Raw genomic sequence first — 14,937 nt, forward strand, 5'->3', positions numbered from 1 at the left:
AAAACTGTTACTGCTTTTGCAGGTCCACGGACTGTGACTCTTCCTGCAACCTGCAGCTTTTCCACGTTCCTTTTACTTCAGACCCACTGCCCTTGCAACTCCCTGCAGTTGGATAGTCTCATACCGTGGACTCTTCTGAACATATAATAGCCGCTTGGCTTGTTGAACTACCAAGGGGAAATGTGGTTCCAGAGCCAAATTGTGAGTGCCCAAAGCAAAACAAAACAAAACAAAACCCTACTCTGCCTGGCTTAAGCTCCCATTCCCTCCCACAGGACATACAACACCATTTCATTCTGCCCTGGGGTGATCATTGGCCTAAACGTTGAGCGCCCAATCCTGCAGTCAATCCCACAGCCCCGCCCCGCCCCCCGGTCATAGTCAAGGCCGATTTATTCTTTTGATTTTTCGTGATTTTAACCAATCACTCTGCTCCGCACCCCTCCGACCCCAATCTCCGGTGTCCGCAGGGATTGGGCACCCTAGAGTTGCCGCTTTTTGAGAACCGGTTTTACCTCCGCCCACTCCTTCGTCCTCTAGTTTGGGACTTCCAAACTTCTCCCCCCTCCTCCCCGGGCATAGTGCGCGCTCTCATGAATGATCTGGTCACAAAACAAAAAAGAAAAGAAAAAGAAAAAAAGGAAGACAAAAGAGAAAAAGAAAAAAAGCCGAAAACTTCCCAGGGTTTGCCTTAGAATTAGCAGGTGGGGATGGACCCCGTTCCACCACGAGGTCCGCCAGCGCCCCTGGCTCCTGCGTACCCCACGCCTCTGAGCTCGCGGCCCCGCCCTCGGCCTCCTGCGGGGCTTTAATGACATAAGCAACTTTCCTCGGGCACCCCCCGCCCCGTCTTGGTACGGCCTGTCCGGCGCTCGACGTTCCACCCCCCTCTCTCTGCTCTCAGGTTGGTTCAGCCCCCGTCTACACTGGGGTGGTGCTTAGCCGGCGCCAGACCGACCCTCGACTTCGGAGAGGCAGCGCGGTGCCTCTGGGTGCTTCCGCCTCCCCTTCTCCAGCTTCTCCAGCGTCCTCGGCCTCGTCGCCCGCCGCGGGAACCCGAGACCCCAGTGTATGCCCCACCCCTGACCCCGCTCGCGACATGTCCACCCCGGCTCGGCGGCGCCTCATGCGGGACTTCAAGAGGTAAACCGAGGGGACGGCCGAGGCCGGGGGTTGCGAGCCGGGGCACAGGGCGGGTCCCGAGGCGCGCCGGGCGGGGAGGGCTGGGGAGCGGCCGGGAGCGGGCGCCAGTGCCGGCCTAGGGGGACCCCTGTCTGTCTTCCCGAAGGTTGCAGGAGGATCCTCCAGCCGGAGTCAGCGGGGCTCCGTCCGAGAACAACATAATGGTGTGGAACGCGGTCATTTTCGGGTGAGTCTGCGTTCGTGGCGGTGGCGAGAGAACGGGGGACGCGAGCCCTCTCGGTCTGCCCTCCAAGGCGGGCCCCCCGCGGAGGCCGAGGGGGTAGGGGAAAATGTTTGGGTCTGGCTGGGCCTAGGCGTCTCCCCGGAGCCTGTGCCTCGATTAGCTCAGTTCCCGCTGCCAGGGGGAACCGCTTGGGGTTCTAGGGGGGCGGAGCGGGGAGTGGTGGCGGTTAGGCGCGGCGGCCTGCCCTGTGTCTCTGAGCCCGGGACATCTATTTGTAGTGGCTTCCGACTCCGGCAGCGGTGCTGGAGGTGGCAGAGCTCGGGATAGCCATCTCAGATGAAGCAGGGAGAAGGGGGCCCCTTAAGTGGGAACTGACCATTTTTCTCTGTGTTGCAGGCCTGAAGGGACCCCGTTTGAGGATGGTAAGAGAGAGTTTCTTTACCCACTTTTCAGGAGCCTGATCATCTGGGGAATGGGTTCCCACTCATCCTGGAAGTGTCTCCTGCTTAGGAACCTGGCTCTGCCTAGTCTCTGTCTGCTAAAGGCTTGAGTGGAATGCAGTGTGTAGCTGGTTGTTCTGGATATTGTATGCTTGACTAGAACTGCACCTTTCTTCTTGCTTTCTTAAAAAAAAAAATCTGGGGAAGGCAGTCACTTTTTAAAAGGAGCAATCATAGCACTGGTATTAAGGATTTTTGAGGCTTGGGCTGTGATTCTGCTAAATTCAGCCCTCCATCACTGAATTAGTATAAACCCAACCAGTTGCTGATAGTCAGCAGAGACCCCAGAGACCATCTGGTTCAGAATTCTACCCCAAGGGCAGGAATTGTGGTCAGCAGGTGCTTGGTAGATGTGTGTTGGATGTTGAGTGGATGCAAGCATCCCTTGCATGCAACTGTCTGGTTTCTACAATCTGACATTGAATGCTTGTCAGCCTCACTTCTCTAAGATGGTCTTAAATGCCTCATTTGAGTACAGTATTCTTTCTCTTATTTTTAAGTGAATTTGCAGTGTGTGCTTTCATCAAGACGTTATGGTCAGTAATTTCAAAGCAGCTTCACAATTGAAGTTAGCCTTACTGTACCTTTTTGATCAGTGTCCCGCCTACTTGAAAGTACTACATGTACCAGTAGGTACATAATTTTTAAGTGATTTAAGTTTAACTTTTAAAAACATATGTGTAAATTGCTTTTTAAAAACTTTATGATTCATATGCAGTTGCAAGAAATTAATAGAGACACCCTTTATACCCTTAACCCAGTCCTCTCCCCAAATCCTCCCGTTTGGTAACATCTTGAATGACTAGACCCTATCACAACCAGAAAAATGACATTGATAGTTCTGCACTCAGTTGTGTGTGTGGTGTGTGTGTTGTTGTTGTTTTTTGAAAGTTTAATACATTTAAAGGATGATTAAAGTATTTGAACTCATGAAATTATTTAATATTTGAGGTTTTTTTAAAAAAGGAAAAGGATGTTTCTGTTATTTTTTTCCTCAATGATTTATCTTCATTCGGTCACATAGCATTTATACACACACACACACTTCAGTTTGAAGGTGGGAACAAAAACATTTCTGCAAACTACTTAATACATACTTATGTTGCTGAGCCGGATTGTTTTTTGATGCTACCAGTCCGCAAAATGTTGTGAGGTAAGTCAATATCAACTAAGTCTATAATTCATCTCAAGTAGTTAGATTTACCCAGGAAACTGGACAGTCACCTGAATATTTTTAGCTTCCTCTCTACCTTTACCCCCTGGGTAAATATCATTGCTCTTCAGGGCTACAATGAAAAGAAATGACAGCAGGAGACAGTGATTGTAAGGGCATACTACTTTGGCGCAGTTAATCATTTGAACTGATTTGTAGCAAGAAACTAGCTAGACTTAATTTTCCTCTACCAGATTGGCAGTAGTTTTTTATTTATTTATTTATTTTTGAGACAGAGTCGCGCCCTGTCACCCAGGCTGGAGTGCGATGGCGCGATCTCAGCTCACTGCAACCTCCACCTCCTGGGTTCAAGCGATCCTCCTGCCTCAGCCTCCTGAGTAGCTGGGATTACAGGTGCGCGACACCACACCCGGCTAATTTTTTGTATCTTTAGTAGAGATGGGGTTTCACCATGTTGGCCAGGCTGGTCTCAAACTCCTGACCTTGGGATCCACCCGCCTTGGCCTCCCAAAGTGCTGGGACTACAGGCTTGAGCCACCTTACCCAGCCAGCACTAGTTCTTTATACCTGAGATTTAAATGTACAGATTAACTGTGTATTTGCTTTAGCTCTAGTAGGCTTTGTTTTCATTGGCTTCTTTTTTCCTCGTTTTACTCTGTTTTATGCTGGGCACAGCTTTATTAATAGTACATCACTTTGCTGGGGATTGGCTACCTAAATATTTCAAGGGTGCTTCTCTTAAGTGGTATGAATTGAAAAGGTACTTATGGAGTCCATTATCTACCAGGACTGTCACCTTTGACATTACTGGTACTATTTTTGATGATGTGTATCTCCATCCTAGCATTACTGAAAGGAATTACTCAGGCTGATTTGTTCTGTTGAACAGTCTGGTACCCATGGATGCTTCCTCAGGTATCTGGAACACTGTGGCCTGTGGTTCCCCCAAAAAGCTTTTTTAGGTTTTTTTTTTTTTTTTTGAGATGGAGTTTTGCTCTTGTCACCCAGGCTGGAGTGCAATGGCATGAGCTCAGCTCACTGCAACCTCTGCCTTCCAGGTTCAAGCAATTCTCCTGCCTCAGCCTCCCGAGTAGTGGGATTACAGGCACCCGCCACCACGCCCAGCTAATTTTTGTATTTTTAGTAGAAGGAGGTTTCACTATGTTGACCAGGCTGGTCTCGAACTCCTGACCTGAGGTGATCTGCCCACCTTGGCCTCACAAAGTGCTAGGATTACAAGCATGAGCTGCCGTGCCCGGCCTTAACCGTTTTTTGAATACCCTTTATTTACAGTTGGGGAATTTACAGTTAGAGAAAAGACTGATTAGGGATAAGTGGCATAGTTGATTTTGCTGTTTTCAATGTATTATGTTAATTAAGAACCCCAAAACTACTTTTGCTTCTTCGTTGTAAACCGTTCGTTATGGAAGTTTCTGGAACAGTCAGGTCCTAGTTAGAGTGATGAAATCTTAAGAAAAGCAACACTTAAGGGTATTTTGGTTTAACTTCAGACACTTGAAGTAAGAGGAATATGTTCTTAAGAGCTTACACTACCAAAACATTGGGGAGAAATGCTTCCTCATCAGAGTATCTTGGTATACATGCTAAATACAAAGGTTATGGAATATAATCTTCATCACATAATCTAAAAATTGTTAATAGACATGGTAAGGTACTGGTATTTGCTTCTCATAATAGATGTGTTCTTTAGAATTGGGGTATACATCTTTTTTATTTTTTTTAATTTTTGGAAATATTTCTGAGTCATAAAATCGTTTTCAAAATGAATCTCTAAAGTCCACTAAGAGTATTTTAAAGATAAATAAATCCTATGATGCAGAGTTTTGGATATTACTTGAAAAATCAATTTTCAGTCATCAAAAATAATTTTGAAGTTATATGTATTTTGCTTTCTTCTCAGGGGTCACAAACTGGTGGCCAAATGGCAGAAAACACCTGCAGGTGTGTTTTCTTTGGCCAACACAGTATTTTCCAAAACTTGACTTTGTGAATGTCTTTAGGCAGAACATATACCCCCTCTAGTTCAACCTTATCATTCCTTATTGCCATACACCAAAATTATATAAACTTATCACGTTTATATAATTTTGGTGGTCTCCCTGTATAGATGGATTAATTGATACTTTCCTTATGATGTTTTAGCCTCAGGAAGATGAACAAAATTAGTATACATTACGTACAACCATGGTGAGGCTTACATTTTCAGTTATTTTAAAGCCTAGCCTTCTAAATATTCAGAGGGTAAGCTCTAGTCTCAGACTGCATAATACTAATTCTGGGATTTTAAATTCCCTTAACATTTGTTTTAGAGCTTAGAAATTACATTGAAGGTTATACTAAACAGGCTCTGATTAATGTGACTAAAAGTGCAGTGAAGTTTTCACCCTCTTTTTAATGTGTACTTTGAATAAGATTTGGGTTAAGTCTTAATTTATATTCAAGTAGACATAATAGGTTGCTTCACTTCTCAAGATATTAAGTGAACTGTTTTAAAAGACTTGTGATTAACTTCTTTGGTAGCTAGGTAATCACCTAGTTGAACTTCTGGGCAAGTGTATGCAGAAAGCTCAAGTCAAGGAACTTGTGAGCCACCAACATAGGTACTCAACTTGCTTTGCACTGTGAGTGTTTGATGTAGACCTAAAAGAACTGTTTAATATCTGAATGCCTTAACTGTATATTTCTTACTGATAGTTAAGTTCTGATTTTTGGGTTTTGCCTCCTTCAGCTAAGTCTAGAGATGTGAAACTTTAGAATTATTATAGCAAAAATAGTTGCTCATGGTTTTGGAGCACTTAACTTTGTGGCACTATGCATATTTCTCTCATTTAAACCTCACAACAATGCTGTGTGGTGGGTACTATTATTAATCTCATTTTACAAATGAGGAACTTAAGGTTTAGTCAAGGAGAACACCTTCCCCAAAGTCTCACAGCTAGTAAGTACCAAAGCAAGGACTTGGGCCCAGACCTGTCTGACTGCAGAGCTCATGCTCTTAGCCAGTATGTTGTACTGTTTTTGCTTATGGCTTCCCTATGTCTTGCTTTACTACCTTTAGATATCATATTTAGTGATGGTTTTAAAGTAGCTGGGATGTCCATGTGCTATTACATCTTCCCAGTTTTAGAGCAGCGTCTCTTACTCATAATTTGGTCAGATTGCAACATCGATCCAAGTGTGTTTACACTTGAGATCATAATACATAAGGAAACTCAAAGTTTGGAACTCTAACACATTCCCGCTTTTTCTTGCATATTATAATGTCAATAAATACTGAAAAGGAAGAACTGTGCTTTCTTTCTCAGAAAGAGGAAGATTTATGACCAGGTGGTGATAAAGGTGAAGTATATGCTGATGGACATACTTCCGTACTTCTAAAGGGCATATGTTTGGCCATTCCATAAGATTTTACTTTCTTTCCTTAGTTATGATACATAGTATCTTCAGGTCTGGCTTTGAAAAGAAAATAGGGAGTAACAATAGTTTGAGGAATACAATGTTTCTATATGTTGCATTTTATATTATTATGAAGCTTTGAGACACTTGTTCATACTAAGGGCAGTTTTGTTAGCAAATTGTTTCCAATGAGCTTGCTAAAAGCAAACTTTTTGATATTGCTTTGTCACAGATCTAGTCCTAGAATGATTACTGTCTTCTCTCTTTTTCTTAAGCAGTGATAAACCTTTTAATGAGAACAAAAAGGAAATAAATTGCTAACTCTGAAGGAACCAGTAAGAAATACACCAAAGTGTGGTCCGTTGTTTTAGAATAATTTGTTAAATGGACCAGAGTAATACAGTGGAACATGCATCACCTTATACCATATAGTAACTGATTCTTTTAAGTTTACTTGAACAGATTTCAGTCAGGAAAAAACATTGCTCAATTGTTTTCTTGAATGTATTCAACAAACAATTGAAAATAATATTTTAAAGGACATAATCTCCTCAGATCACATCTTACAATTCTTGAATGAGATCCAGTTTGTCCATGCCTTGTAAGTAAGTTTATAACCTACTATGCTTTAGGGCCTCCTGCTACCTTAGGTTGACATATATTTAAGAAAAATAATTTCATTTCAATAGTAGCGTAAACAAACATTCGAAAAATAAATTTGCTGGAAAAGTGAATGCAGTCTAAACAAAATGTGATTTTAAAATTATTTCTGCCATTAATTCCTTCCATATGTGTGAATAATTGAGTTGATTTTATAGTGAAGTACCTTATGAGCCATACTTAAGGGTTTCTGAGAAGGACTATGAAGTTTTTCCTGGCTTAAATTCAATTAAGTTTTCATTATAGGATCACTATGACATGAAAAGGAACCAGTGTGAACACTTTTATACTTACTCTCTTCTATTTTAAAAATAGCTTGATTATGGATTTGTATTCTGGCATTGGTATTTGAACCTTTGTGCTTTCATTCTTTCCAGTCTGTTTAAAAATCACTGGATAGTTTAAGATGGCAGCTGACTAAAATAGGCCTTTGAGGTCTTTTGGTCTTCTAAAGGAGGAAGGCCAAATTTTGGGCCCAGTTTCTTACTTTAAGAATGTTTTCAAAATGTACAGTGGCTAAAGTTATCTTGTATGCAGTAATTTTGTGTTTATGATGGCTGTCTTCAAGTTTGGGGGAAAATCATGGCAAAACAAAAAATCACATTTGAGTAGTTCTTAGAGCAATTCCTAGAGATGTATTTCTTACCTGGCCTCTCCTCTCTACCCTGTATCTTTCCATTATATAATACTTGGAAAAACCCACATAGCATTAAAAACAAAGTACTACTGAACAAAGTGATAAATACATTTTCTTAAATCTTTCTTTTCTAACCACAGGAACATTTAAACTTACAATAGAATTCACTGAAGAATATCCAAATAAACCACCTACAGTTAGATTTGTCTCTAAGATGTTCCATCCAAATGGCAAGTATCACTTTTAGTACAGTGTTTTAAACTACTATAGTGTTTATTATGGAGTATTCCACATTTCCTGTGTATTTTGTGGTGCCTGAGTATTTGTTTAGGCAGCTTGCTGCTTCCTGAAAGCTGAACTTGTTCTTGGTTGTCTGTGGCTGTCTTGTCCTAGAACTGAAGCAATGGAGTTATTTTCCCTTTGCTTGGAGTCTGGGAGCCTCCTGATTTTGATGATCTTTGTCATTTACTAACAAAACAAAGGATGCTCTTGAGGTTTCCTTTTAATGCTAGGCCAGATTGGGATAGTCTTGTGTTGTAATTATTTTCATTAGCGTTTAGAAAAGTAGTTTTCATTGGATGCATATCAGAATTACTGTGGAACATTTTAAAAATGCAGATGCCTTCGCCTCACTCCAAACCTACTGAATAGGATTCTGTTGTTGAGGGCCAGGCATACGGTATGTCAGAAAAGCACCACAGGTGATTCTAACTTACCACTTTGCACTTTTTAAAATAGTAGTAAGCCTAGAACAGCTTGCCTTTTATTTAGGTTAATGAAGTATTTTTCAGGGTATCAGATATTTTTATCTTTTTGCCAAAATGAAATCTTGTGAACTCTGAGCTATCTTTTGTTATTTCAGATAGGCGATACAGCCTACAAATTTGGTGGAATGAATTTCCCACATGTCTGGGGATAGCTAGGAACCCTGTTCAAAAATGTTTCTGATTTCCTGGATAATAGGGCAGTCTTTTCCAAAGGATGAACACTAAGTATCTTCCAGTTTTATGCTGATCACATCTGACATTCTCTGATCATCCTGATTATTTCACTAGTGGTGGTTATGACTCATCTTTTTAGGCAGTTAACTGGGAAGCAACCTAGGAATCTTTTTAAACTTCAAAAGCAAAGTATTCTTGACTAATTTTGTTTTGTCTATAATGTTAAAACCTTAGTGGTCTTGTTACGTTTAATGTACCTACTTCTTTGTTCTTAGTCTATGCAGATGGTAGTATATGTCTGGACATACTTCAGAACCGTTGGAGTCCAACCTATGATGTGTCTTCCATTCTAACATCCATACAGGTGAATTTTTCTTTAATGTGACGAACTATAACTTTTAATATGTTTATATTAGCAATTGAGTTGTTTTTGAAAGTCATAATGTAATAGACCTTTTTATTTTTGGTCAAAGCTTGTTTGTTTTATAGATGAAAAGTAGACCATTAAGACCCAAGTCAGCTGGGTGCAGTCGCTTACACCTGTAACCTCAGCACTTTGGCAGGCCAAGGTGGGAGGATTGCTTGAGCTCAGGAGTTTGAGACCAGCCTGGGCAACATAGTGAGACCCCATCTCTCTTTAAAAAAAAAAAAAAAAAAGACCCAAGCCACATGTGTTTTCTTAGCTACTAGCAGATTCATGTAACTCTGGGTTTGCATGCTAAAGACAAGAAATGTAGCTGTACTTAGGACAATTCAATTGAGTGTCACTACCTTATAAAATAGCTGTTTTGCATTAAGTAACTGACATTTTAAAAATTGTCTCTTTAGTCTCTATTGGATGAACCCAATCCCAATAGTCCAGCAAACAGCCAGGCTGCTCAGCTGTACCAGGAGAACAAACGGGAATATGAAAAGCGTGTTTCTGCAATAGTAGAACAAAGCTGGCGTGATTGTTGACCCTGGGTACAGTTTAAAGAAGAAGCTGGCCATAAGAAAAATATATAGATGTGTTTGTCACCTCCCTACTCCTGTCATTACATTTACTTTATTAAAAGCAAAATAGCTGTTGTGCTGTTTCCATCTTCCTTGCCAAGTTTTCCTACCCCTTCTACCCTCTCCTTAAACATCAGAAAACACCCTCTATGAAATCAAATGTACTGTACCTGGGTTACTTGCAAAAATTACTAATGCTTCAGTTTTTCTGTTGTATTTCATTTCCAGTTTTCAAGCAGTTATTTTTATTATTGTACTTTAAGCTTTTAAGATGAATTGTTATACAAGAGGTGCTTATGCTTAGCTTGATGACCAGGATGTTATTTTTAACGAAATGATTGTTGAAGTGTTTCATCCTGGCTGGTCCTTCACTTGTGTTGGATTTAGAAGTGAATGTGGGCCGGGCGCGGTGGCTCAAGCCTGTAATCCCAGCACTTTGGGAGGCCGAGGTGGGCGGATCACAAGGTCAGGAGATCGAGACCATCCTGGCTAACACGGTGAAACCCCGTCTCTACTAAAAAATACAAAAGACTAGCCGGGCGAGGTGGCGGGCGCCTGTAGTCCCAGCTACTCGGGAGGCTGAGGCAGGAGAATGGCGTGAACCCGGGAGGCGGAGCTTGCAGTGAGCTGAGATCTGGCCAGTGCACTCCAGCTTGGGTGACAGAGCGAGACTCCGTCTCAAAAAAAAAAAAAAAAAAAAAAAGAAGTGAATGTGTTTGGAATATGGCCTACAGAGAATAGAAACAAATCCATGTAAACAATTTTGAAGGAGGAATGGGAGCTAAAAATCCTGTGATACTAAGATCTCAGTCATATGAATTACAAGGTAGTATTTACTTGCAAGAAGGAGAATGTTGAAGGACTCAGCTAAAGGAATACAGCAATTGTAGTAACTGACACATCCTCTCTTTGCAAGCTACTGACAGGGCACACTCATGCTAAGTTTCAGAATATTGGTCTTCTGGGTTTTTGCTTTTTAAAAGAGGTGTGGGAGCAGAGGATTGGAAACATGCATGAGTTTTTGAGCTAGGGAAAGTTGGAGATCTTTTAATCTTTTTAAAGGATCAGTGCTGCCCTAGATGAATAAACTCAATTGTCCATCTTTATTTTAGAGTTTTAACGAATTCAAGGAAGGGAACACAGCATATCTGTGGCCAACTGTTTTCCACTCAAATCCTGAGTTATTGCTGCATGCTTTAATTTCTTCCCTTTCAGCATCTGAGAACCTTAAAGCCAGCGTCTGCAATCTGTTTTTGGATATTTATACTTTTAGATATATAGTACCTTTAAGTAGCAGTATGGGACAAGGCTTGTAAATGTTTTGTCTAATGTTCTATTGTCACCTTTTATGCATTTATCACTTCCAAATCTAACTTTGCACAAGTAACCCATGTAAAAAAAATGTACATTTTTCAAAAGTTGTAAATAAAAATAATCTTAAAATTTCATAGTTAAGATATCATTGTTGTTTTTTTTTTCTGGTTTTGTTTGTTTTTTTTTTTTTTAGCTCAGTATAAACTTTTTGTATTGGTTTCTTATTGGGATCTCATGTCTACTCATTTCCCCCTCAAACATTAAGGTAAAAGCAAAAATATTCATTCTGGGAATGGAAAAGACAAGACAGATACTTCTGGAGAGAACCTTTTTTTTTCTTTCCAGTCATAAGTGGTAATGCTTTTTAAACATTAACAGAATATAAAGCTGGGCGCAGTGGTTCACGCTGGTAATCCCAACACTTTGGGAGGCCGAGGCGGGCAGATCACGAGGTCAGAAGATCGAGACCATCCTGGCTAACACGGTGAAACCCTGTCTCTACTAAAAATACAAAAAAAATTAGCCAGGCGTGGTGGCACGCCCCTGTAGTCCCAGCTGCTTGGGAGGCTGAGGGCAGGAGAATCGCTTGAACCCAGAAGGCGGAGGTTGCAGTGAAGCAAGATTGTGCTACTGCACTCCAGCCTGGTGACAGAACGAGATGCACCCTCAGAGACCAAGATCTAACGTGTTGATCCTGACATTCCACCTCTTTAAAAACCCTAGCTCAAAAACAAACTACCAAACTACTAGATTTTTTTTTTTTTTTTTTGAGACGGAGTCTAGCTCTGTCACCCAGACTGGAGTGCAGTGGTGCAATTTTGGCTCACTGCCACCTCTGCCTCCTGGGTTCAAGTGATTCTGCCTCAGCCTCCTGAGTAGCTGGGATTACAGGTGCCCGCCACCACACCCAGCTAATTTTTGTATTTTTAGTAGAGATGGGGTTTCACTGTGTTAGCCAGGCTGGTCTTGAACTCCTGACCTCATAATCCACCTGCCTCGGCCTCCCAAAGTGCTGGGATTACAAGTATGAGCCACCGTGCCCAGTCTAGATGGTATTTTAAATCCTATGTAAAGTTTGGGAGTACAGATGTCCTCGATCACTTTGATTAAACAACTCTGCTTTCTTCTGAGGAGCAACCCATCTCATTTTAAAGAGGCAAGGACAATGACTTTGTAAAAACTACCACCTCTTGGTACTTGTTTGGTTGGGTGGATGGGGCTAAATGAAGTTAAGTCCTTATGTTGCATGTATCCCACTCATCTTTTAAGACATGGTACTTGAAGCCTCAGTATGGAGTACAATCTGCACTAATTACCACATTACTTGGATTGTTTCACCTAGTAGCAATGTCCTTCAATTTGCTTACTATTTTCCCTCAAGTCCATTTCTGCTTCAAAGTAGAACCACATTAAATTTTTCTATTTGGTGGATTAGTTTTACATTAACTTTTTCATCCTGCTATGTGGCTGAGTGCTTTAAATATTGACACTGTTAATCATACCTGAAAAAATGTAAGGCGAGACTCAGAATGGTCAGGTTTAATAACTTTTTTCTTTTGTACACCTCCTGAGAAACACTATACCCAATCTCTTTCATAGGATAATCTGTTTAAAACCTTACAACAGAGCCAACAAGCTGACCTCCCAAAACAACATATGCATGGTCAAAGGCACCACAAACCATTCATTTGAACATTTTATGCTAATTGCCTCTTTCTCCCTTTAAACACCACAGGCTACATGTATGATAACAAAGTTAATGAAAACAAATTTGCACGGTCCCTTTTTCAAATGGCAGTCAGGTTTGAACTTTTCAATTCTGCATGTGCTGATGTGGAGAAGGAGGTATGATGAAGAACCAAAGCTGCAATTAGAATCCTTTATTTAGGACCCATCTCCAGCTTCAGGGGTTACTCATAGCAAAGAGAATGCATTGTATACTACTAAAAAAGAATCCCAACAAAAGGCATGATATTTCCATTCATTTTGCAATCAAAGGGGAGGAAAAAAATCCAAAAAGTACATCTGTGACACTAAAAGCTAGATATAAAATGGAAAGCACGGTTAGTTCTTCAGTATAAAAAGTAACCAAATAAAATTTGAAATTGCTCATGTACCTGTGCAGATTTTATAGAAGGTTTCTGGGTTAAGAATGACTACATTTCAAAGAAAGGGAAAATATAGTAACCAACTGAAAGGGGACAAAATGGAACATCAAGCTTGTCAGCAGCTCATTCATGCCAACGCCATTCTCAACATTATTTTATCCTCAAGCAAGTTTTAGGTGATTTTGCTCTAATTCTGTATCAGTATCACAGATCCTAAGAAGTTAGGCAATCTGGCCCCTCAAATCCAGTAACCAAATTTGTATCTACTTGGCGCAATTATTTGGGAGCCTTCCCTAACTGTAACTACCTTAACATTCTGTTCTGTTGGACTCACCTAGACAAACCAGATTCACATTTAACATTCCCCTACCTTTCCCTGCCTCAAAATCATTTGGGGAAGAAGAAATTTAAAGAGAGTAATCAGTCAACTTTTCATATCCCTTAATCCCAAAGCCACTCTTACTCAGAGAATTGAAGGCAGGTTTTTTCTAACAAATTCAACCATAGCTTCTGAAGGCTGGTATGAACCTTGTAAATGAAAAACAAAACAAAATTGTAGCCCAGGTGTAGTGGCTCGTGCCTGTAATCCTAGCACCTTGGGAGGCTGAAGAGGGTGGGCTGCGTAACTCCAGGAGCTTGAGACCAGAATCCCATTTCCACTAAAAATACAAAAAATTAGCCAGGCCAGGTGGTGTGCACCTGTAGTCCCAGCTACTCGGGAGGTGGAGGTTGCAGTGAGCTGAGATTGCGCCACTGCACTCCAGACTGGGTAACCGGAGTGGGACCCTGTCTCAAAAAAAAAAAAAATTGTAATCCTATAATATCTATAAATATTTTGCTTAGTTCTTTTTGCCAATGTTAATATGAAGTGCCAAAATAAAATGTACACCTCATTTCTCTTCCTACCTACATTAAGAAAGCTATGCACTGTAGGAAGACGGTTAATGGAAAACCATTATCACACTGGTTAGTTACTGTAGATGATTACCAGTTACAGAGATCCAGGTGTAAAGGCTAATCCCTTTGTATTTTTTAAGCATTAATTTAACTACAGTGGGCAGCTGCTTAATGTAAAATATAAAAAACAGGGCCGGGCTCGTTGGCTCAAGCCTGTAATCCCAGCACTTTCGGAGGCCGAGGTGGGCAGATCGCCTGAGGGTTAGGACTTCAAGACCAGCCTGGTCAACATGGTGAAATCCCGTCTCTACTAAAAATACAAAAATTAGCCAGGCGTGGCGGTGGGTGCCTGTAATCCCAGCTACTTGGGAGGCTGACACAGCAGAATCGTTTGAATCCAGGAGGTGGAGGCTGCAGTGAGTCGAGACCGCACCATTGCACTCCAGCCTGGGCAAATAAGAGTGAAACTCCATCTCAAAAACAAAGAAACAAACAAAGAAACAAACAAAAAAACAAACAAAAAAACAGGGGAAAGGAAATTATGATTTCTTGTTGGCCAATTACATGTCAAGCATGGTGCTAAATGTTTTCAAGCACTGTAAACCACCTAATTGTCCCGAAGATCATTTCATTAGAGGTGTCTAATGATCAATGGTAAATTCACCTGTGCTTTTATGAGGTTATACTTGATTTACCTGAGATACAAAAACAAAATCACATAAAAGGGAGCAGCCTAAGATTTGGTTGAAGCCAGCATGTTGGCCCACAGGAAAAAAGTGATAGTTGACTGATTCCTATCTGTTAAATCCGGACATTCATCCCCATGTGCTCTGGGTGCTGAACTATTCTGTGCAAACACCACTTCCCTTCTCCAAGGACCCAGTGCTGCTACAAGGCTGCTGCCCGGAAATGAGCACGCCACCATTCTGA

At 41.2% G+C, this 14,937-nt stretch overlaps 1 protein-coding gene across 2 annotated transcripts; it reads left to right on the forward strand.

Annotated features, from left to right (window-relative positions):
- The first annotated feature begins 860 nt into the window (after positions 1 to 860).
- On the forward strand, positions 861 to 9,763 carry UBE2A (ubiquitin conjugating enzyme E2 A). 2 transcript variants are annotated; one of them, XM_010378039.1, is made up of 6 exons: positions 861 to 1,143; positions 1,289 to 1,369; positions 1,763 to 1,788; positions 7,895 to 7,984; positions 8,971 to 9,059; positions 9,524 to 9,763. In XM_010378039.1, exons 1-6 carry the CDS (start codon positions 1,100 to 1,102, stop codon positions 9,650 to 9,652), a joined length of 459 nt encoding a protein of 152 aa, XP_010376341.1. In that variant the 5' UTR covers positions 861 to 1,099; the 3' UTR covers positions 9,653 to 9,763. The 2 variants fall into 2 exon arrangements, with proteins under 2 accessions (XP_010376341.1, XP_030789829.1); XM_030933969.1 differs by lacking the exon at positions 7,895 to 7,984 and having other exon boundaries at positions 904 to 1,143.
- The last annotated feature ends 5,174 nt before the right edge of the window (positions 9,764 to 14,937 follow it).

Source organism: Rhinopithecus roxellana, chromosome 7 (genome assembly GCF_007565055.1).
Source record: "Rhinopithecus roxellana isolate Shanxi Qingling chromosome 7, ASM756505v1, whole genome shotgun sequence".
Taxonomy (NCBI): Eukaryota; Metazoa; Chordata; class Mammalia; order Primates; family Cercopithecidae; genus Rhinopithecus; species Rhinopithecus roxellana.

What these genes read in the sequence shown, in the direction of transcription:
- UBE2A (XM_010378039.1), top strand. Translation starts at nt 1,100, where the DNA reads ATGTCCACCCCGGCTCGGCGGCGCCTCATGCGGGACTTCAAGAG. An exon ending in TGGAACGCGGTCATTTTCGG is followed by an intron (nt 1,370 to 1,762) that starts GTGAGTCTGCGT and finishes TCTGTGTTGCAG; the next exon opens with GCCTGAAGGGACCCCGTTTG. An exon ending in CCATTCTAACATCCATACAG is followed by an intron (nt 9,060 to 9,523) that starts GTGAATTTTTCT and finishes TTGTCTCTTTAG; the next exon opens with TCTCTATTGGATGAACCCAA.